This window comes from Oncorhynchus clarkii, chromosome 22 (genome assembly GCF_045791955.1).
Source record: "Oncorhynchus clarkii lewisi isolate Uvic-CL-2024 chromosome 22, UVic_Ocla_1.0, whole genome shotgun sequence".
Taxonomy (NCBI): domain Eukaryota; kingdom Metazoa; phylum Chordata; class Actinopteri; order Salmoniformes; family Salmonidae; genus Oncorhynchus; species Oncorhynchus clarkii.
The window spans coordinates 43,244,552-43,268,223 of NC_092168.1; the positions used below are offsets into that span (position 1 = coordinate 43,244,552).

Below are 23,672 nucleotides of genomic sequence, written 5' to 3' on the forward strand. Positions count from 1 at the left end.
ATATCATATTCACTTCACTACATGGAACAACAGATCCATAAATGGGTCATGGTAGTTTTGTAGGCCAAACCGTTCGGACGCTATAGACGGTTTAGTGAGAAGACCGATTTTCAGGATGTCCCATGGTCTAACCAACACCGCTCTAAACTCAGCAAAAAAAGAAACGTCCTCTCGCTGTCAACTGCATTTATTTTCAGCAAACTTAACGTGTAAATATTTGTATGAACATAAGATTCAACAACTGAGACATAAACTGAACAAGTTCCACAGACATGTGACTAACATGAATGGAATAATGTGTCTCTGAACAAATGGGGGGTCAAAATCAAAAGTAACAGTCAGTATCTGGTGTGGCCACCAGCTGCATTAAGTACTGCAGTGCATCTCCTCCTCATGGACTGCACCAGATTTGCCAGTTCTTGCTGTGAGATGTTAACCCACTCTTCCACCAAGGCACCTGCAAGTTCCCGGACATTTCTGGGGGGAATGGCCCTAGCCCTCACCCTCCGATCCAACAGGTCCCAGATGTGCTCAATGGGATTGAGATCCGGGCTCTTCGCTGGCCATGGCAGAACACTGACATTCCTGTATGGCAGGAAATCACACACAGAACGAGCAGTATGGCTGGTGTCATTGTCATGCTGGAAGGTAATGTCAGGATGATCCTGCAGGAAGGGTACCACATGAGGGAGGAGGATGTCTTCCCTGTAACGCACAGCGTTGAGATTGTCTGCAATGACAACACGCTTAGTCCGATGATGCTGTGACACACCGCCCCATACCATGACGGACCCTCAATCTCTAAATCGATCCCGCTCCATAGTATAGGCCTCGGTGTAACGCTCATTCCTTCGATGATAAATGCAATCCGACCATCACCCCTGGTGAGACAAAACAGCAACTTGTCAGTGAAGAGCACTTTTTGACAGTCCTGTCTGGTCCAGCGAAGGTGGGTTTGTGCCCATGGGCGACGTTGTTGCTGGTGATGTCTGGTGAGGACCTGCCTTACAACAGGCCTACAAGCCCTCAGTCCAGCCTCTCTCAGCCTATTGTGGACAGTCTGAGCACTGATTGAGGGATTGTGCATTAATGGTGTAACTCAGGAAGTTGTTGTTGCCTTCCTGTACCTGTCCCGTAGGTGTGATGCTCGGATGTACTGATCCTGTGCAGGTGTTGTTACACGTGTTCTGCCACTGCGAGGATGATCAGCTGTCCGTCCTGTCTCCCTGCCTCCTTGCAGCATGCCTAAGGCAAGTTCACGCAGATGAGCAGGGACCCTGGGCATCTTTCTTTTGGTGTTTGTCAGAGTCAGTAGAAAGGCCTGTTTAGTGTCCTAAGTTTTCATAACTGTGACCTTAATTTCCTACCGTCTGTAAGCTGTTAGTGTCTTAACGACCGTTCCACAGGTGCATATTCATTCATTGTTTATGGTTCATTGAACAAGCATGGGAAACAGTGTTTAAACATTTTACAAAGAAGATCTGTGAAGTTATTTAGATTTTGACTAATTATCTTTGAAAGACTGGGTCCTGAAAAGGGGACGTTTGCTGAGTTTATCTTTGCCACCTTTCACCGCAGGATCCAATGTAAAACAACAGATATCTTTGCTTAAACTGACACATTTTTATGGAGATGTTTTGATTATGCTAATTAGATGTTCGCGACCTTAGGGGGTTTAAAAAAAGGTAGGGGTGTGGATAAGAAGTTAGAATTAGCGCGACACATTATCATGCTGAAACATGAGGTGATGGTGGCGGATGAAGCCTTTTGTCTATATGGAACATTTCTGGGATCTTTTATTTTAGCTCATGAAATGAAACATGGGACCAACACTTTACATGTTGTGTTTATATTTATGCAACACGCAAAACACTTGTGTAATTAATCTGTCATACCTGACGATAGTGTATCATCATAACAAATTGTTATGTGGGTTTGTTATGTGGGTTTGGCAGACGAAATGAATTACTGCATCTCATTGCAGCAACACAATATTATGTAGCATGTGTTGATGAGTCATTGTTTTAATAGAATTTCTCAAAACGAAGCACTTTGAGGTCTTATTTACATCTCTCCCTCTCTTAACTTTCTCTCCTCCCCCCTCCTCTCTCAACTCCGTCTCTCTCTTTAATCCCCCCTCTCTATCTACTCTCTCTGCTCGCTCTCTCTCTCCTCCCCCCTCCTCTCTCTACTCTCTGTTGCTCTCTCTTTAATCCCCCCTCTATCTACTCTCTCTGCTCGCTCTCTCTCTCCTCCCCCCTCCTCTCTCTACTCTCTGTCGCTCTCTCTTTAATCCCCCCTCTATCTACTCTCTCTGCTCGCTCTCTCTCTCCTCCCCCTTCCTCTCTCTACTCTCCGTCTCGCTCTCTTTAATCCCCCCTCTCTATCTACTCGCTCTGCTCGCTCTCTCTCTCCTCCCCCTTCCTCTCTCTACTCTCCGTCTCGCTCTCTTTAATCCCCCCTCTCTATCTACTCGCTCTGCTCGCTCTCTCTCTCCTCCCCCTTCCTCTCTCTACTCTCCGTCTCGCTCTCTTTAATCCCCCCTCTATCTACTCGCTCTGCTCGCTCTCTCTCTCCCCCCTACTCTCTCTACTCTCCGTCTATCTCTTTAATCCCCCACTCTCTATCTACTCTCTCTGCTCTCTCTCTCCTCCCCCTCCTCTCTCTACTCTCCGTCAATCTCTTTAATCCCCCCTCTCTATCTACTCTCTCTGCTCTCTCTCTCCTCCCCCTCCTCTTTGTCTCTCTCTGCTCTCTCTCCTCCCCCTCCTCTTTGTCTCTCTCTCTTTTTTTATTATTATTTTTTTTTAAATAAAGCGATGAGACTGTCTTGTCTCATCGCTACAACTCCCGTACGGGCTCGGGAGAGACGAAGGTCGAGAGTCATGCATCCTCCGAAACACAACCCAACCAAGCCGCACTGCTTCTTAACACAGCGCGCATCCAACCCGGAAGCCAGCCGCACCAATGTGTCGGAGGAAACACTGTGCACCTAGTGACCTGGTCAGCATGCACTGTACCCGGACCTGCTTCAGGAGTCGCTCTCTCTCTCTTCCCCCTCCTCTCTCTACTCTCCGTCTCTCTCTCTCTTCAATACCCCCTCTCTGTCTGTCTGTCTCGCTCTCACACTCGCTCTCTTTCAATTCAATTTCAAATGAAATGGCTTTCATTGGCATGTGAAAGATATGTTTACTTTGCCAAAGCAAGTGAAATTAACAAAAGTGAGAAGGAACAAATTTAACCTCAAAAAGGTTAAACAAAGATAGACATTTCAAGTGTTATATAATCAGCTATAGTGTTTTAGCAATGTGGAAATTGTTGTAGTACGAATAGTGGGGATAGATAAATAAACCAATACATATTGGTGGTATTTACAATATTGTTTGTGCTCGACTGATTGCCCTTTTCTCATGGCACCAGGCCACAAATCTTGCTACTGTGATTGCCCATTGTATGATTTTGCCAAACAGATATGGGAGTTTGTCAATGTTTGATTTTTTTTAAAATTCTTTGTGGGTCTGTGTGATCTGTGGGAAATATGTAAATCTAATGTGGTCATACACTCCTTGGCAGGAGGTTAGGAAGTGCAGCTCAGTTTCCACCTCATTTTGTGGGCAGTATACACATAAGCAGACCTGGCTCTCAAGAGAAGACAGGCTATCTCTCAATAGCAAGACTATGCTTACTTAGTCTGTACATAGTCAAGTATTTTCATAATTTGGGTCAGTTACGGTGGTCAGGTATTCTGCCACTGTGTATTCTCTGTTTAGGGCCAAATAGATTTCTAATTTGCTTAGTTGTTTGGTTGATTCTTTCATGTGTGTCAAATAGTTACAGTATCTTTTGCTTTCTCATAATTCGGCTGGTTCTAATTGTGTTGCTGTCCTGGGGCTCTGTGGGGTCTGTTTGTGTTCGTGAACTGAGTCCCAGAACCAGTTGGCTGAAGGTACTCTTTTCTAGGTTAATCTCTTTGTAGGTGAGGGCTTTGCTGTGGAATGTGTGGGCATTGCTTCCTTTTAGGTGGTTGTAGTATAGAACAGCTATTTTGTGAGTTAAGTTATAATTCAGCTCTGCATGTATTGGCAATGGGTTATATACAGTAACTGATTTGAAGTATTTGTAGCCAGATCCTAAATGGGATGTCGAGTTTTATGTTCCTTTTGATGGCATAGAAGGCCCTTCTTGCCTTCTTAGATCGTTCAAAGCCTGACAAGTTACCTGTGGTGTTGATGTTTAGGCTGAGATAGGTATAATTATTTGTGTGCTCTAGGGCAATGATTCCCAAACTTTTTATAGTCCCGTGCCCCTTCAAACCTCCAGCTGTGTACCCCCTCTAGTACCAGGGTCAGCTCACTCTCAAATGTTGTTTTTTGCCATCATTGTAAGCCTGCCACACACACACAGTACGATACTTTTTTTAAACATGAGAGTGAGTTTTTGTCACAACCCGGCCCGTGGGAAATGACAATGAGCTCTTATAGGACCAGAGCACAAATAATAATATTATAATAATCAATAATTTTGCTCTTTATTTAACCATCTTATATATAAAAATTGTAAATAAGGGCCTCCCAGGTGGTGCAGTGGTTAAGGACGCTGTACTGCAGCGCCAGCTGTGCCATCAGAGACTCTGAGTTTGCACCCAGGCTCTGTCGTAACCAGCCGCGACCGGGAGGTCCGTGGGGCGACGCACAATTGGCCTAGCGTCGTCCAGGTTAGGGAGGGCTTGGCCGGTAGGGATGTCCTTGTCTCATTGCGCACCAGCGACTCCTGTGGCGTGCCGGGCGCAGTGCGCATTAACCAAGGTTGCCAGGTGCACGGTGTTTCCTCCGACACATTGGTGCGGCTGGCTTCCGGGTTGGATGCTCGCTATTTTAAGAAGCAGTGCGGCTTGGTTGGGTTGTGTATTGGAGGACGCATGACTTTCAACCTTCGTCTCTCCCGAGCCCGTACGGGAGTTGTAGCGATGAGACAAGATCGTAGCTACTAAAAAACAATTGGATACCACGAAATTGGGGAGAAAAAAGGGTTAAGTTATGACAGAGCCTGGGCGCAAACCCAGAGTCTCTGATGGCACAGCTGGTGCTGCAGTACAGCGCCCTTAACCACTGCGCCACCCGGGAGGCCCGTGAATCACATTTTTATTTGGCGTACCACCGACGGCATTGCGTGTACCCCAGTTTGGGAATACCTGCTCCTGGGCAACGGTGTCTAGATAAATATCATTTTAATTTGTTGTCCTGGCAACTGGACATTTTTTGGAACACCATTATTTTTGTCTTACTGAGATTTACTGTCAGGGCCCAGGCCCTTCTTGGTTGGTGACAGAAGCACCAGATCATCTGCAAAACAGTAGGGTGAGGCCGGGTGCTACAGACTGTTCTAGTGCTCTCGCCAATTCATTGATATATATGTTGAAGAACGTTGGGTTCAAGCTTCATCCCTGTGTCACCCCACGGCCCCGAGGAACGAAATCTGTGTGTTTCTTGCCAATTTTTAAATGCACACTTGTTGTTTGTGTCACTTGTTGTTTGTGTACATTGATTTTATAATGTTATATGTTTTCGCCAACACTGCTTTCTGTCAATTTGTATAGCAGATCCTTATGCCAAATTGAGTCAAAATAAATAAAAAAAATCAACAAAGCATGAGAAGACATTGCTTTTGTTTTGGTTTGTTTGTTTGTCAGTAAGGGTGTGCAGAGTGTATACTTGGTCTGTCATATACTAGTTTGGTAAGAAGACAATTTGACATTTGCTCAGGACATTGTTTTCACTAAGGAAATGTTAGAGTCTGCTGTTGATACTGCAGAGAGTTTTTCAGAGATTGCTGTTGATGCAGATTCCATAGTAATTATTGGGGTCAAATACATCTCCACTTTTGTGAATTGGTGTGACCAGACCTTGGTTCCAAATATTGGAGTTGATGCCAGAACTGAGGATAATGTTGAAAAGTTTAAGAATAGGCCATTTGAATTAGTGGTCTATATATTTGATCATTTTGTTTAGTATACCATCAACACAACAGGCTTTTTTGGGTTGGAAGGTGTGTATTTTGTCTCGTTGCTCATCAAATCAAATTGTATTGGTCACATACACATGGTTAGCAGACATTAATGCAAGTGTAGCGAAATGCTTGTGCTTCTAGTTCCAACAGTGCAGTAATATCTAACAAGCAATCTAACAATTCCCAACAACTATCTAATACACACAAATCTGAAGGGGTGAATGAGAAAATGTACATATAAGTATATGGATGAGCGATGGCCGAGCGGTATAGGCAAGGTGCAATATATGGTATAAAATACAGTATATACATGTGATATGAGTCATGTAAGATATGTACACATTATTCAAGTGTCATTATTCAGAGTGGCATTGTTTAAAGTGACTAGTGGTCCATTTATTAAAGTGTCCAGTGATTGGGTCTCAATGTAGGCAGCAGCCTCCTCTGAGTTAGTGAGACATTTTGGATTCTCCAATGTAATTGGAGATTCCAAAGTGTTCTGTGGTCTTAAAGAACTGATTCTAAGTTTTGTAATGATCATGTGTATGTTTTTGCTCTTGATTCTTTGTTATATGGCTGAAAAGGTTGGAGAACTGGTTTATCCATACATCTCCATTTTGGATAGATAGCCCTTTGTTGTTGTTGTTTGTTTAGGGTGTTCCAGAAGTAATTTCATTCTATGGATTCTTCAATCACATTGAGCTATTTTCTGACATGCTGTTCCTTCTTTTTTCTGTATATCTGTACTGTATCTGTAGTGTTTCCTCATAGTGATGGCGTAAGCTAAGGTTTTCTGTCTCTGTGTTTTTAATTGGATAGGGTTCTAAATTTCTTTCTAAGGTTTTTGCATCCCTCAACAAATCATTTTTCATTGTTGTTTGTTTTCTTAGGTTTTCTGCTTGAATTTAAATGTGATATGTTAGCTGATATGTCAAATATACTGTTCAGGCTTCCTACTGCTAAGTTTACACCTTCACTATTGCAGGGAAACATTTTGTCCAGGAAGGTGACTAGGAGGTATTGGATTTGGTTTTTGTTAGGTTTCGACACTACCTTCCTTCTATCTTTCTGTGGGCGCTGCATCCTGGGCTCCCTGTGTTTGTAGTGCCCATCTGATTAAACTTATCTTAACTCCACACGACTGGGAAAGATTGCCATCTTCCCTGGTGCTGCTGACGGCAGTTCCTTTCACTCTTTGCATGAGAGATCAGAGGAGGACCTCACCACTGACTGCTCTGACCTGAATTGTCACTTTTTGAAAAACTGTTTCTTTGAGTTCTGGAATTGTTTTTTTGTCCCTACAACATTCCTAAGGCCTGTTGCATACATTCAGATTATACTGTATGTATATTATCAACATGGATACTGGCACTGTCTGATAAAGGATTATGTGTACGTAAAGCTTTGTTGACGTACATTCTTTGAAGTACAAGGTTATTGTCTTCAGATCTGCATAATCATATGAAAATACAATTTGAATCTTAATTTTGTGCTCAGTGTAATTCCCCTTTCTTTGGCAATATAAAATTAATTGAGCTCGTGGCCACTTCACAGACAGGAGGTAGGAAACCACAAGATCCAGCCTAGTCCCTGGCCTTAGCTGTGTTGCTGGATATCTAACAGAACGTCACAGGCTATCTGCTGCCTCAGTGGTAAACAAACAGTTTACTCGTCAAAGCGCTGGCATCAGACATAAAGGAAATGGTACCGGAACTGACTGAGGTAACATTGCCCAGCCATTTCTCAGCTCCTTTCCCTGCCATGAATGATAGCAAGTCCCCAAAGACCACTGTCATCCATATTCTGCAATTGTCTAGCCTAGTTATGGGACACTGGGAGTTTCACTATTATACAGAGCATTCTGAAAATATTCATACCCCCTTCCCTTTTTCCAAATGTTGTTACGTTACAGCCTTATTCTAAAACGGATTAAAAAATAATTATCCCTCATCGATCTGCACACAATACCCCATAATGAAAAAGCAAAAACAGGTTTTTAGAAATGTTTGCAAATGTATTAAAAATACATTAAAACAGATACCTTATTTACATAAGTATTCAGACCCTTTGCTACGAGACTTGAAATTGAGTTCAGGTGCATCCTGTTTCCATTGATCATCATTGAGATGTGTCTACAACTTGATTGGAGTCCACCTGTGGTAAATTAAATTGATCAAATCAAATTGTATTGGTCACATATACATGGTTAGCAGATGTTAATGTGAGTGTAGCGAAATGCTTGTGCTTGTAGTTCCGACCGTGCAGTAATATCTAACAAGAAATCGTAGACCTAATTTGGAAAGGCACACACCTGTCTTTAGGTCCCACAGTTGACAGTGCATGTCAGAGCAAAAACCAAGCCATGAGGTTGAAATAATTGCCCATAGAGCTCCGAGACAGGATTGTGTCGAGGCAGAGATCTGGGGAAGGGTACTAAAAACATGTCTGCAGCGTTGAAGGTCCACAGGACCACAGTAGCCTCCATCATTCTTAAATGGAAGAAGTTTGGAACCACCAAGACTCTTCCTAGAGCTGGCCGCCCAGCCAAATTGGGCAATTGGGGGAGAAGAGCCTTGGTCGGGGAGGTGACGAAGAACCCGATGGTCACTCTGACAGAGCTCCATAGTTCCTCTGTGGAGATGGGATGATCTTCCAGGAGGACAACCATCTCAGCAGTACCAATGGTAGAGTGGCCAGACGAAAGACATTCCTCAGTAAAAGGTACATGACAACCCGCTTGGAGTTTGCCAAAAGGCATCTAAAGGACCCTCAGACCATGAGAAACAAGATTCTCTGGTCTGATGAAACAAAGATATAACTCTTTGGCCTGACTGCCAAGCGTCACGTCTGGAGGAAACCTGGCACCATCCCTACGGTGAAGCATGGTTGGGGCAGCATCATGCTGTGGGGATGTTTTTCATCTGCAGGGACTGGGAGACTAGTCGGGATTGAGGGAAAGATGAACGGAGCGAAGTACAGAGAGACCCTTAATGAAAACCTGCTCCAGAGCGCTCAGAACCTCAGACTGGGGCGAAGGTTCACCTTCCAACAGGACAACGACCCTAAGCACACAGCTAAGACAACTCAGGAGTGGCTTCGGGACAAGTCTCTGAATGTCCTTGAGTGGCCCAGCCAGAGCCCGGTCTAACATATCTGGAGAGACCTGAAAATAGCTGTGCAGCGATGCTCCCCATCCAACCTGACAGCGCTTCAGTGGATCTGCAGAGAAGAATGGGAGAAACTCCCCAAATAAAGGTGTGCCAATCTGGTAAGGCCATACCCAAGAAGACTTGAGGCTGTAATCGCTGCCAAAGGTGCTTCAACATAGTACTGTAAAGGGTCTGAATACTTAAGTAAATGTGATATTTTATTTAAAAAACATTTTTTTCAAACATTCTAAAAAACGTTTTTTTGCTCTGTTATTGTGGGGTAGTGTGTAGTTTGATTAGTACATTTAAAAAAAAGATTGTAAATTCTTTGAAATCATCAAAGCTCCACTCTATATAATTTTCTACCTGCAAGTTATGATTTTCAAACGAGGAATTTCAATGTTTCAATGCACAATAACGCATTAACAAATTGTTCCCCTTGTTCTGTCTGCACTAGTTCTACCATTTCATGGCAATCAAAAGCCAACTGTTCTCAAAAATTGCTTATTGAATGATGAAGGCGAGACTTTGGCAGCAAGCCAACAGGATTTGTAATTACAACACAAAGCCACATCATAGAACCAATATTTATTGTATTTGAACAAACTGGAACTGTGATGTTGGGACGGTTGCACTCCTGGTGCATAAAAAAATATAAACATAAAAAAAACAACTTTGTTATTGTCACACAGTGGATACACTGTGATAGGTGCAGTGAAATGTGGTGTTTTACAGGGTCAGCAGTAGTATGGCGCCCATGGAGCAAATTAGGGTCAAAAATCCTTAAGAGTCTATTGACACACCAATGCATCAATCTAAGTCACACAAAAAAAATGCCCATAAAAATGTGTCAATTTAAGCTAGAGACATCCCGAAAATCAATACACCACATCTGCCTATGGCAGCCTTCCACATCTGCGATGGAAGGTGACTGAGCTACAGCGGTGTTTCAGACCATGAGACATCCCGAAAATCGGTTTTCTTACAAAAACTTCTGTAGAGTCCGAACGGTTTGGCCTACAAACTATTATCAAATCAAATCAAATTGTATTTGTCACATGCGCCGAATACAACAGGTGTAGACTTTACAGTGAAATGCTTACTTACAAGCCCTTAACCAACTATGCAGTTTTAAGAACAATACCTAAAAAAAAAAGAAATAAAAGTTACAAATATTTAAAGGGCAGCAGTAAAAAAAAAAAAAAAAATTATTTTTATTTCACCTTTATTTAACCAGGTAGGCAAGTTGAGAACAAGTTCTCATTTACAATTGCGACCTGGCCAAGATAAAGCAAAGCAGTTCGACACATACAACGACACAGAGTTACACATGGAGTAAAACAAACATACAGTCAATAATACAGTATACACAAGTCTATATACGATGTGAGCAAATGAGGTGAGATAAGGGAGGTAAAGGCAAAAAGGCCATGGTGGCAAAGTAAATACAATATAGCAAGTAAAACACTGGAATGGTAGATTTGCAATGGGAGAATGTGCAAAGTAGAAATAAAAATAATTGTGGTAACAATAGAATAATAATAATAATAATAATAATAATAATAAAAATAACAATAGCGAGGCTATATACAGGGGGTACCGGTACAGAGTCAATGTGGAGGCTATATACAAGGGGTATCGGTACAGAGTCGATGTGGAGGCTATATACAAGGGGTATCGGTACAGAGTCAATGTGGAGGCTATATACAGGTGGTACCGGTACAGAGACAATGTGGAGGCTATATACAGGTGGTACCGGTACAGAGTCAATGTGGTGGCTATATACAAGGGGTATCGGTACAGAGTCGATGTGGAGGCTATATACAAGGGGTATCGGTACAGAGTCAATGTGGAGGCTATATACAGGTGGTACCGGTACAGAGTCAATGTGGAGGCTGTATACAAGGGGTACCGGTACAGAGACAATGTGGAGGCTATATACAGGTGGTACCGGTACAGAGTCAATGTGGAGGCTATATACAAGGGGAATCGGTACAGAGTCAATGTGGAGGCTATATACAAGGGGTATCGGTACAGAGTCGATGTGGAGGCTATATACAAGGGGTACCGGTACAGAGTCGATGTGCGGGGGCACCGGTTAGTCGAGGTAATATGTACATGTAGGTAGAGTTATTAAACTGACTAGGTAATAAACAGAGAGAAGCAGCAGCGTAAAGGAAGGCGGGGGGGCATGCAAATAGTCATTCGATTAGATGTTCAGGAGTCTTATGGCTTGAGGGTAGAAGCTGTTTAGATGCCTCTTGGAACAAGGCTTGGCGTTCCGGTACAGCTTGCCGAGCGGTAGCAAAGAGAACAGTTTATGACTAGGGTGGCTGGAGTCTTTGACAATTTTTAGGGCCTTCTTACTTACTGACTTTATTGTCCCCATAAGGAAATTTTGTTGCAGTGTAATGTACACGTTTAAAGTGGCATTTTAAATACAAAACAAAATTGACAATACAACTTTCATAACAGTTATATACCAATAAAACTGACACCGCCTGGTGTGGAGATCCTGGGATGCAGGAAGCTTGGCCCCAGTGACGTACTGGGCTGTACGCACTACCCTCTGTAGTGCCTTGCGGTCGGAGGCCGAGCAGTTGCCATACAAGGCAGTGATATAACCCATCGGATTCTCTCGATGGTGCAACTGTAGAACCTTTTGAGGATCTGAGGACCCATGCCAAATCTTTTCAGTCTCCTGAGGAGGAATAGGTTTTGTCGTGCCCTCTTCATGACTGTCTTGGTGTGCTTGGACCATGTTAGTTTGTTGGTGATGTGGACACCAAGGAACTTGAAGCTCTCAACCTGATCCACTACAATCCCGTCGATGAGAATGGGGGCGTGCAAACTTAATGATGGTGTTGGAGTCGTGCATGGCCATGCAGTCATGAGTGAACAGGGAGTACAGGAGGGGACTGAGCACACACCCCCGAGGGGCCCCCGTGTTGAGGATCAGTGTTGTTACCTACCCTTACCACCTGGGAGCGGCCCATCAGAAAGTTCAGGATCCAGTTGCAGAGGGAGGTGTTCAGTCCCAGGGTCCTTAGCTTAGTGATGTGCTTTGAGGGCGCTGAGCTGTATTCAATGAATAGCATTCTCACATTGGTGTACCTTTTGTCCAGGTGTGAAAGGGCAGTGTGGAGTGCAATAGAGATTGCATCATCTGTGTTGGGGTGTTCTGGAAATTGGAGTAGATCTAGGGTTTATGGGATAATGGTGTTGATGTGAGCCATGACCAGCTTTTCAAAGCACTTCATCGCTACAGACGTGAGTGCTACCGGTCGGTAATAATTTAGGCCGGGCTAGACAATCTGGACCCTCTCTTTCTAAAATTAACTGCCGAAATTGTTGCAACCCCTATTACTAGCCTGTTCAACCTCTTTTTCGTATCGTCTGAGATTCCCAAATATTGGAAAGCTGCCACGGTCATCCCCCTCTTCAAAGGGGGAGACACTCTAGACCCAGACCAATACAGACCTATATCTATCTTTACCCTGTCTTTCTAATTTCTTCGATAGCCAAGTTAACAAACAGATTACTGACCATTTCGAATCCCACCATACCTTCTCCGCTACGCAATCTGGTTTCAGAGCTGGTCATGGGTGCACCTCAGCCACGCTCAAGGTTCTAAACGAATTCATAACCGCCATCGATGAGACATTACTGTGCAGCCGTATTCATCGACCTGGCCAAGGCTTTCGACTCTGTCAATCACAACATTCTTATTGGCAGACTCGATAGCCTTGGTTTCTCAAATGATTGCCTCGCCTGGTTTACCAACTACTTATCTGATAGAGTTCAGTGTGTCAAATCGGAGGGCCTGTTGTCTGGACCTCTGACAGTCTCTATGGGTGTGCCACAGGGTTCAATTCTTGGGCCGACTCTCTTTTCTGTATACATTAATGATGTTGCTCTTGCTGCTGGTGATTCTCTGATCCACCTCTACGCAGACGACACCATTCTGTATACTTCTGGCCCCTTCTTGGACACTGTGTTAACTAACCTCCAGACGAGCTTCAATGCCATACAACTCTCCTTCCGTGGCCTCCAACTGCTCTTAAACGCAAGTAAAACTAAATGCATGCTTTTCAATTGATCGCTGCCTGCACCTGCTCGCCTGTCCAGCATCATACTCTGGACGACTCTGACTTAGAACACGTGGACAACTACAAATACCTAGGTGTCTGGTTAGACTGTAAACTCTCCTTCCAGACTCACATTAAGCATCTCCAATCCAATATTAAATCTTGAAACGGCTTCCTATATCGCAACAAGCATCCTTCACTCATGCTGCCAAACATACCCTCGTAAAACTGACCATCCTACCGATCCTCGACTTCGGTGATGTCATCTATAAAATAGCCTCCAACACTCTACTCAACAAACTGGATGCAGTCTATCACATCCCATCCGTTTTGTCACCAAAGCCCCATATACTACCCACCATCGCGACCTGTACGCTCTCGTTGGTTGGCCCTCGCTTCATACTCGTAGCCAAACCCACTGGCTACAGGTTATCTACAAGTCTCTGCTAGGTAAAGCCCCGCCTTATCTCAGCTCACCATAGCAGCACCCACTCGTAGCACGCGCTCCAGCAGGTATATCTCACTGGTCACCCCCAAAGCCAATTCCACCTTTGGTCGTCTTTCCTTCCAGTTCTCTGCTGCCCATGACTGGAACGAATTGCAAAAATCTCTGAAGCTGGAGACTCACATCTCCCTCACTAGCTTTAAGCACCAGCTGTCAGAGCAGTTTACAGATCACTGCACCTGTACTTAGCCTATCTGTAAACAGCCCATCTACCTACCTCATCCCCATACTGGTATATATTTATTTATTTTGCTCCTTTGCAGCCCAGTATCTCTACCTGCACATTCATCTTCTGCCGATCTACCATTCCAGTGTTTAATTGCTATATTGTAATTACTTCGCCACAATGGCCTATCTATTTCCTTAACTTACCTCATTTGCACTCACTGTATATAGACGTTTTGTTTTCTGTTATTCTACTGTATTATTGACTGTATGTTTTGTTTATTTCTGTGTGTTGTTGTATGTGTCGAATTCCTACGCTTTATCTTGGCCAGGTCGCAGTTGCAAATGAGAACTTGTTCTCAACTAGCCTACCTGGTTAAATAAAGGTGAAATAAAATAAAATAAAATAAAAAATAAATAGTGTTCTTGGGCACAGGGACTATGGTGGTTGGCTTGAAACATGTTGGTATTACAGACTCAGACAGGGAGAGGTTGAAAATGTCAGTGAAGACACTTGCCAGTTGGTCAGTGCATGCTCTGAGTACACGTCCTAGTAATCCGTCTGGCCCTGCGGCCTTGTGAATGTTGAACTTACTCACATCGGCTACGGAGAGTGTGATCACACCGTCGTCCGGAACAGCTGATGCTCTCAGACATGTTTTTACTTTCCTCGAAGCGAGCATAGAAGTAGTTTAGCTCGTCTGGTAGGCTCGTGTCACTGGGCAGCTCGCGGCTGTGCTTCCCTTTCTGGTCTGTAATAGTTTGCACGCCTTGCCACATCTGACGAGCATCGGAGCCGGTGTAGTACGATTCGATCTTAGTCCTGTATTGAAGCTTTGCCTGTTTGATGGTTCGTCGGAGGGCATAGCAGGATTTCTTAATAGCTTCCGGGTTAGAGTCCCGCTCCTTGAAAGTGGCAGCTCTACCCTTTAGCTCAGTGCTGATGTTGCCTGTAATCCATGGCTTCTGGTTGGGGTATGTACGTACAATAATTGTGGGGACGACGTCATTGATGCACTTATTGATGAAGCCAGTGACTGATGTGGTGTACTCCTCAATGCCATCGAAAGAATCCTGGAACATATTCCAGTCTGTTTTAGCAAAACAGTTCTGTAGCTTAGCGTCTGTCTCCTCTGACCACTTTGTTATTGACCGAGTCACTGATGCTTCCTGCTTTAGTTTTTGCTTGTAAACAGGAATCAGGAGGATATAATTATGGTCAGATTTGCCAAATAGAGGGAGAGATGTTTACGCATCTGTGTGTGCCAGTGACTGATGGGGTGTACTCCTCAATGCCACTGGAAGAATCACGGAACATATTCCAGTCTGTGCTAGCAAAACAGTCCTGTAGCGTAGCATCCGCGTCATCTGTAGCGTAGTGGTCAATGTTAATGCAGATTACTATTAGTCAATGTTTTTTCCGATCCCTAAATTAAATGATTACTTCATTCAGTAGGGTGGTAATGATAGAGTGATGATAATTGTTCATTTTAATTCGTATCTAATAATTAGTAGTAACTAGTAATTTTGACTGTGTATGTGTGGTGACCTCCTGGGAGGTCTACTGGCTGTAGACAAGAATTCTGAATTGGTATGGCTGAGGAGTTTTCCATGATAGGGGAGCCTTAGAGTAGTGTTACTTAGGTCTCAGTGTTCCCCTCTGGAGTGCAGGTTGACTTTTATTGTCATGAGACTTGCCCTGAAGGCAGAACTGAGCCTTTTCCACTAGATGGGCCAGCTGTTGGCTAAATCTTAAGAAGAAAATTAAAATGTGCTTTTTGGCACATTGGTCTTAAATTAAGGTTAGGCGTCGGGGGTTATCAGAGTGATGAAGGTAAGAATTAGGTTTAAAGTCAGATTTTCTAACTTTATGGCTGTGCCAGCTATTGACCGCTCTCCAGGTCAAGACTCATGACTATAAATGCCAACATGCCTCTGGGGCTGCTAGCTAGCCAGGTCCCCTTGTGACTGTAGATTTTCCACTCCTGTAATTCCACAGACAGTCCCAGTCCCACATTACCATTATATATATCCCCCAGGATGGACTCCAGTAGCTCTGCTCCATGACAATAACAAATAACCCATGGCTCTTGTTAAAAAAATAATATATATATATATATATATATACAGTTGAAGTCAGAAGTTTTTATACACTTAGGTTGGAGTCCTTCAAACTCATCTTTAAACCACTCCACAAATTTCTTGTTAACAAACTATAGTTTTGGCGAGTTGGTTAGGACATCTGCTTTGTGCATGACACAAGTAACTTTTCCAACAATTGTTTACAGACAGATTATTTCACTTATAATTCACTGTATCACAATTCCAGTGGGTCAGAAGTTTACATACACTGATTGAAGTGATTCCAGTGATTGAAGTGCTGTAAGTAAATGCAGTGTTGTGATGAAGTTATACAGTTCAGATGTTAGCATATGGTTTCAGTCCACACAGTGATATTAAGTGACCTTATAGCATCCATGTCCACGGCGGATGTAAATAAGACCACAGTGACCTTATAGTGTCCGTGCCCACAGAGGATGTAAATAAGATCTCAAAGTGACTCTATAGCATCCATGCTCTGGGCAGATGTACAGTTGTGGCCAAAAGTTTTGAGAATGACACAAATATACATTTTCACAAAGTCTGCAAATTAACTGAATCCCCCAAAAACATTTCCACATTTCCACTGCATTTCAGCCCTGCCACAAAAGGACCAGCTGACATGTCAGTGATTATCTCGTTAACGCAGCTGTGAGTGTTGATGAGGACAAAGCTGGAGATCACTCTGTCATGCTGATTGAGTTCGAATAAGAGACTGGAAGCTTTAAAAGGAGGGTGATGCTTGGAATCATTGTTCCTCCTCTGTCAACCATGGTTGCCTGCAAGGAAACATGTGCCGTCATCATTGTTTTGCACAAAAAGGGTTTCACAGGCAAGGATATTCCTACCAATAAGATTGCACCTAAATCAACCATTAATCGGATGATCAAGAACTTCAAGGAGAGCGGTTCAATTGTTGTGAAAGAGGCTTCAGGGCGCCCAAGATAGTCCAGCAAGCGCCAGGACTGTCTCCTAAAGTTGATTCAGCTGCGGTATCGGGTCACCACCAGTAAAGAGCTTGCTCAGGAATGGCAGGAGGCAGGTGTGAGTGCATCTGCATGCACAGTGAGGCGAAGACTTTTTGGAGGATGGCCTAGTGTCAAGAAGGGCAGCAAAGAAGCCACTTATCTCCAGGAAAAACATCACTGACAGACTGATATTCTGCAAAAGGCACAGGGATTGGACTGCTGACCGGGGTAAAGTCATTTTCTCTGATGAATCCCTTTTCCGATTGTTTGGGACATCCGGAAAAAAGCTTGTCCGGAGAAGACAAGGTGAGCGCTACCATCAGTCCTGTGTCATGCCAATGGTAAAGCATCCTGAGACCATTCATGTGTGGGGTTTCTTCTCAGCCAAGGGAGTGGGCTCACTCACAATTGTGCCTAAGAACACAGCCATGAATGAAAAATGGTACCAACACATCCTCCGAGAGCAACTTTTCCCAACCATACAGGAACAGTTTGGTGACAAACAATGCCTTTTGATGGATGATGGAGCACCTTGCCATAAGGCAAAAGTGATAACTAAGTGGCCCGGGGAACAAAACATTGATATTTTGGGTGAATGGCCAGGAAACTCCCCAGACCTTAATCCCATTGAGAACTTGTGGTCAATCCTCAAGAGGCAGGTGGACAAGCAAAACATAGCAAATTCTGATAAACTCCAAGCATTGATTATGCAAGATTAGGCTGCCATCAGTCAGGATGTGGCCCAAAAGTTAATTGACAGCATGCCAGGGTGGATTGCAGAGGTCTTGAAAAAGAAGGGTCAACACAGCAAATATACTCTTTGCATCAACTTCATGTAATTGTCAATAAAAGCCTTTGACACTCATGAAATGCTTGTAATTATACTTATACAGTATATACAGTATTCCATAGTAACATCTGACAAAAATATCTAAAGACACTGAACTGAAGCAGCAGACTTGGTGAAAATTAATATTTGTGTCATTCTCAAAACGTTTGGCTACGTCTGTAAGTAAGACCTCAGTGGCTTTATAGTGTCCGTGCCTTGGGCGGATGTAAATAAGACCTCAAAGTGCTTCGCTTTGAGAAATTCTATTAAAACAATGACTCATCAGCGCTGTTCGTTTTATTTTGTACAACTAAATTATATTGACTATATTGAGTTAATCTACATAGAAATTGAATTTTACTCCCAGAAGTGTTCATGCTACATAATTATGTGTTGCTGCAATGAGATGTGGTAATTCATTTAATGTGTCAAACCCACATAACAATTTGTTATGATGAGACACTATTGTCAAGTATGACAGATGAATATTGGCCAATACCAAGTGTTTTGCGTGATTCATAAATATACTGAACAAAAATGTTAATGCAACATGTAAAATGTTGGTCCAATGTTTAATTTACCTGTTAGTAAGCATTTCTCTTTGTCAAGATAATCCATCCACCTGACAGGTGTAGCATATCAAGAAGCTGATTAAACATCATGATCATTACATAGGTGCACCTGGTGCTGGGGACAATAAATGGCCACTCCAAAATGTACAGTTTTGGCAGACAACACAATGCCACAGATGTCTCAAGTTTTGAGGGAGTGTGAAATTGGCATGCTGACTGCAGGAAGGTCGACCAAAGCTGTCGCCAGAGCATTGAATGTTCATGTCTCTGCTATACACCGCCTCCAACGTTGTTTTAAAGAATTTGGCAGTACGTCCAAATGGCTTCACATCCGCAGACTTTGTGTATGGCTTTGTGTGTGTGAGTGGTTTACTCATGTCAACGATGTGAACAGACTGTCCCATGGTGGCGGTGGGGTTATGGTACGGGCAGGAATAAGCTATGGACAATGAACACAATTGTATTTTATCAATGTAAATTTGAATGCACAGAGTCACCTTGACGAGATACTGAGGCCCATTTGTCCGCTGCCATCACCTCATGTTTCAAAATAATAATGCACGGACCCATGTCACAAGGATTTGTACACAATTCCTGGAAAATGTCCCAGTTCTTCCATGGCCTGCATATTCCCCAGACATGTCACCCATTCAGCAAGTTTTCGATGTTTTGGATCAATGTGTATGACAGCGTGTTCCAGTTCCCGCCAATATCCAGCAACTTCGCACAGCCATTGAAGAGGAGTGGGACAACATTCCACAGGCCACAATCAACTCTATTTCATTTGCATGAGGCAAAAAGTGGTCACACCAGATACTGACTGGTTTTCTGATTCACATCCCTACATTCATTTTAAGGTATATGTGACCAGCAGATGCATATCTGTATTCCCATTCATGTGAAATCCATAGATTAGGGCCTAATTGATTTATTTAAATTGATTGATTTCCTTATATGAACAATAACAATGTTTTTTTTTTCTGTTTATATTTTTCAGTGTATATACTATATTCTGTATACTGCCTTCAGAAAGTATTCAACATTGGCTTAACAAGTCACATAATAAGTAGTGTTTAACATGATTTTTTAATGACTACCTAATCTATGTACCCACACATACAATTATCTGTAAGGTCCCTCAGTCAAGCAGTGAATTTCAAACACAGATTCAACCACAAAGACCAGGGAGGTTTTCCAATGCCTCGCAAAGAAGGGAACCTAATGGTAGATGGGTAAAAACACAAAAAGCAGTCATTAAATATACCTTTGAGCATGGTGAAGTTATTAATTATACTTTGGATGGTGTATCAATGCATCCAGTCACTACAAAAATACAGGCGCCTTGTCTAACTCAGTTACCGGAGAGGAAGGAAACCGCTCAGGGATTACACCATGAGGCCAATGGGGATTTTAAAACGGTTAGAGTTTAATGGGATACATTGGAATTTTGGCAATGAGGCCCTTGATCTACTGACCCAGAGTCAGAAGAATTTGTGGATACCATTTTTATGTCTTTGCTTGCAGTTTGAAGGATGTTGCTAACTAGCACTAGTTAGCTCAATTGCTAACTAGCATTAGTGCAACGACTGGAAGTCTATTTGTACACTTTGGATACCCATAGACTTCCAGTCATTGTGCTAATGTTAGTTAGAATTGGCTCGCGAAACTACCACAGAGACATAAAATTGGTATCCACAAGTTTATCTGACTCTTGGAAAGTACACAGAGGGCCTCATTGCCAAAATCCTGAAGTATCCCTTTAATGGCTGTGATAGAAGAAAACAGAACATGGATCAACAACATCATAGTTACTCAACAATACTAACCTAAATGACAGAGTGAAAAGAAGGAAGTTTGTACAGAATAAAAATATTCCAAAACTTGCATCCTGTTTGCAATAAGGCACTAAAGTGACATTTTATGTACTGAATACAAAGCGTTATGTTTGGGGCAAACACATCACTGAGTACCACTCTTCATATTTTGAAGCATGGTGGTGGCTTTATCGTGTTATGGGTATGCGTGTCATTGGCAAAGACTAGGTTGGGTTTTATGTTGAAAAAAAGTAAATATCCTAGAAGAAAACCTGGTTCAGTCTGCTTTTCAACCGACACTGGGAAGAAAATTCATCTTTTAGCAGGATAATAAACTAAAACAGAAAGCTTACAAAGCTAACAAAGACAACATTGAATTTTCCTGAGTGACCTAGTTACAGTTTTTTACTTACATTTGCTTGAAAATCTATGGAAAGACCTGAAAATGACTGTTTAGCAATGATCAACAACCAACTTGACAGAGCTTGGATAAATTAAAGAATAATATGCAAATATTGTACAATCCAGGTGTGCAAAGCTCTTAGAGAGGGAGAGAGACTCACAGCTGTAATCACTGCGAAAGGTGATTCGAACATGTATTGAGTCAAGGGTGTGAATACTTACAGTAACAGTCAAAATGTTGGGGTGTTTCTTTATTTTTACTATGTTCCACATTGTAGAATAATAGTGAAGACATCAAAACTATGAAATAACATGTATGGCATCATGTAGTAACCATAAAAGTGTTAAACAAATCAAAATATGTTTTAGATTTTAGATTCTTCAAATTCTTTGCGCACTCTTGGCATGGAAATGAGATATTTCTGTATTAGATTATAAATACATTTGCAAACATTTTGAAAAACATGTTTTCACTTTGTCATTATGGGGTATTCTGTAGATGAGTGAGAACAAACAATATATTTAACAAAATGTGGAATACGTTAAGGGGAATGAATATTTTCTGACGCCGCTATACATTTTGCTGAAGAGATACATGAATTTACATATTGATACCATGGTAAAGCATTGAATGCAAATGGGGATAATCTGCTTTCTCTGGACACCCATGCATCCCCAAACTCAAGCAAAGCTTTTGGAAGTCATTGTGGCTAATGTTCTCTCCTTTCTTTATTCCGTGACAGATGCCATGTTGCTGGTGGCACAGAGGCTGGAGGGACCCTTCAACATTGAGTCTGTCATGGAGCCCATTGATGTGAAGATTTCAGAGGCCATCATGAATATGCAAGACAACAGCGTCCAGCTCTCCTACAAGGTATGTCAACCAAATTAATCAAACTGATTCCCAGAAGCAAATAAAGTGTCTAGAGTCCAATAAAACACACATGAAAAGTGTATGGCGTTATTTGTTCTGTACTCCCACATTAAGTCTGTGAGGACAGTAGGGCACAGCTGTATTCTGTCAGGTACAGTTTATATTTGAAAACCAACTGAATCGTGCTTTAGGTGAGTATTGCAAACCATTCTCATTATATCCAATTTTAGGTCTTTGTATTAGAATTACATGTTCCCCATTGGTTAGATAATCTTAGTTCAACTAACAGAAGTTAATGTGTTTCCTGTGTTTTACGGCATTTTACTTTGCCCACAAAATTGTAGTCATTGCAAGAATAAACTGAAGTGGTTGTGATGAGATTTTTCAGTCTACACGGGCTTGAATACTTGCTCTTGTTCAAGGCTACATGTTGGATGCTTGCTCTCGATCAAGGCTACATGTTGAATGCTCTCTCTCGTTCAAGGCTACATGTTGAATGCTTGCTCTCGTTCAAGGCTACATGTTGAATGCTTGCTCTCGATCAAGGCCACATGTTGAATGCTCTCTCTCGTTCAAGGCTACATGTTGAATGCTTGCTCTCGTTCAAGGCTACATGTTGAATGCTTGCTCTCGATCAAGGCCACATGTTGAATGCTCTCTCTCGTTCAAGGCTACATGTTGAATGCTTGCTCTCGATCAAGGCCACATGTTGAATGCTCTCTCTCGTTCAAGGCTACATGTTGGATGCTTGCTCTCAATCAAGGATAAATACTCCAATAGCTTTCCCATGATACAGATTTGTTTATCTTTAAAGTACAATATATGTGGTGTATTGCCCATAATCCTTTAAAAAGTGAACTCCATGATATTTTACAAGGCTGGTTATGCTCATTTGAAAAACCTATCAGCTCTGGTTAGATCAATGTGACTTTGAGCACTGTCATGTTCGTGATTCACAAGGCCTTAGGATGCACAAGGCCATTGGATTCACAAGTCTTTAGGATCCACAAGGCTTTAGGATCCACAAGGCTTTAGGATCCTAAGGCCTTAGGATCCGCAAAGCCTTATCAAAACATCTTGTTTTCCATCTTTTCCACATCCCAGGTAATTCTAGCTTCTCTCGCAGTCCAGCAGTTCGATGTCCTTCTCTGTGTAATTGCAGGTTTTTCAAGGCTGCGGCCAGCCAAAGCCCTCAGGAATGGGTGGCAGGTCTACCCGCGGCATTTCGGATGTGTTCAACGCCCGTTTCAGGCCCTACAGCCCAGAGGAGCGGCCCACCACTGCAGCTGGCACCAGCCTGGACAGACTGGTAAGGAGAAGCAGAGACACACAGCCCACAGAGCCACTGCCTCAGAGTAAACATAATTTGTCTTTCTGTCTTGACACTGTTGATTAAAACGCCCTCCGTTCAGGCCCCTCTTTCCCTCTCTCTATCGATCTGTGTTTGTTAACAAATCATCAGCTTTACCCCGGTAGTGCAAAGAGAAGTGTCCAGCAACCCATGCTTTTCCTGTCTTTGTGTATCTCACAAATAAGAAAGAAAAGATTCATAGAATTTGAGAGATTGACAGAGGCAGGTGTTTGCTGTACAAAGTAAACCTTTACTTTCGATCAGATTAGCTTTGTTTTGAATCATTGAATCGTGGTCTGATTTTTATCACAGTGACATTAACTTTTTGTTTTGGTAAGGGTAGGCTTTAGGATCCTAAGCTCAATATAAAGCTGACAGTCCAATTCAGGTGTGAGAAATGTATCTGCATTTATTATTTGTACAAGTCCAGTCACTTTGTCTGCATGCAGAGGGTAATGTGAAGGCCAGGAGTCAAGGCTTGTCAAATTGACCGATTTCAAAAGTCTGTCTCTATCGTGCAGTGCTATTTTTGTAGAAGAACAAAAACCTTGAGGTTAAATGTGTTTCTCTCAACAATCCTCAAGCACTTCATTTTGAATGTATTCTAAATGTGTTTATCTATTCAATATGCGTCTGTTTGATGAATAACATTTGTAGCTGCAAGTTGAACAATATTCAACTTACTCACAGACCTTCCTTTCATTCGGTATTTCGACAGTATTTCAATTATGGACTCAATTGAATGTCAACTCTATTTTGTAACACAGGAAAATAATAACTGGATTGAGAAAATGAAGTTATGCATGACTTCATGCTAAAACCAGAATACCATTATAAGAAAATATACAT

General features: G+C 42.5%; 1 protein-coding gene across 1 annotated transcript in view; it reads left to right on the forward strand.

The window, feature by feature from the left end:
- Positions 1 to 23,672, forward strand: part of LOC139380936 (glypican-6-like) — a 155,228-nt gene that overhangs the window by 85,066 nt on the left and 46,490 nt on the right. The window contains exons 5-6 of the mRNA XM_071124107.1: positions 21,342 to 21,472; positions 22,635 to 22,781. Coding sequence (XP_070980208.1) covers positions 21,342 to 21,472; positions 22,635 to 22,781 — 278 coding nt within the window. The remainder of the gene's footprint in view (positions 1 to 21,341; positions 21,473 to 22,634; positions 22,782 to 23,672) is intronic.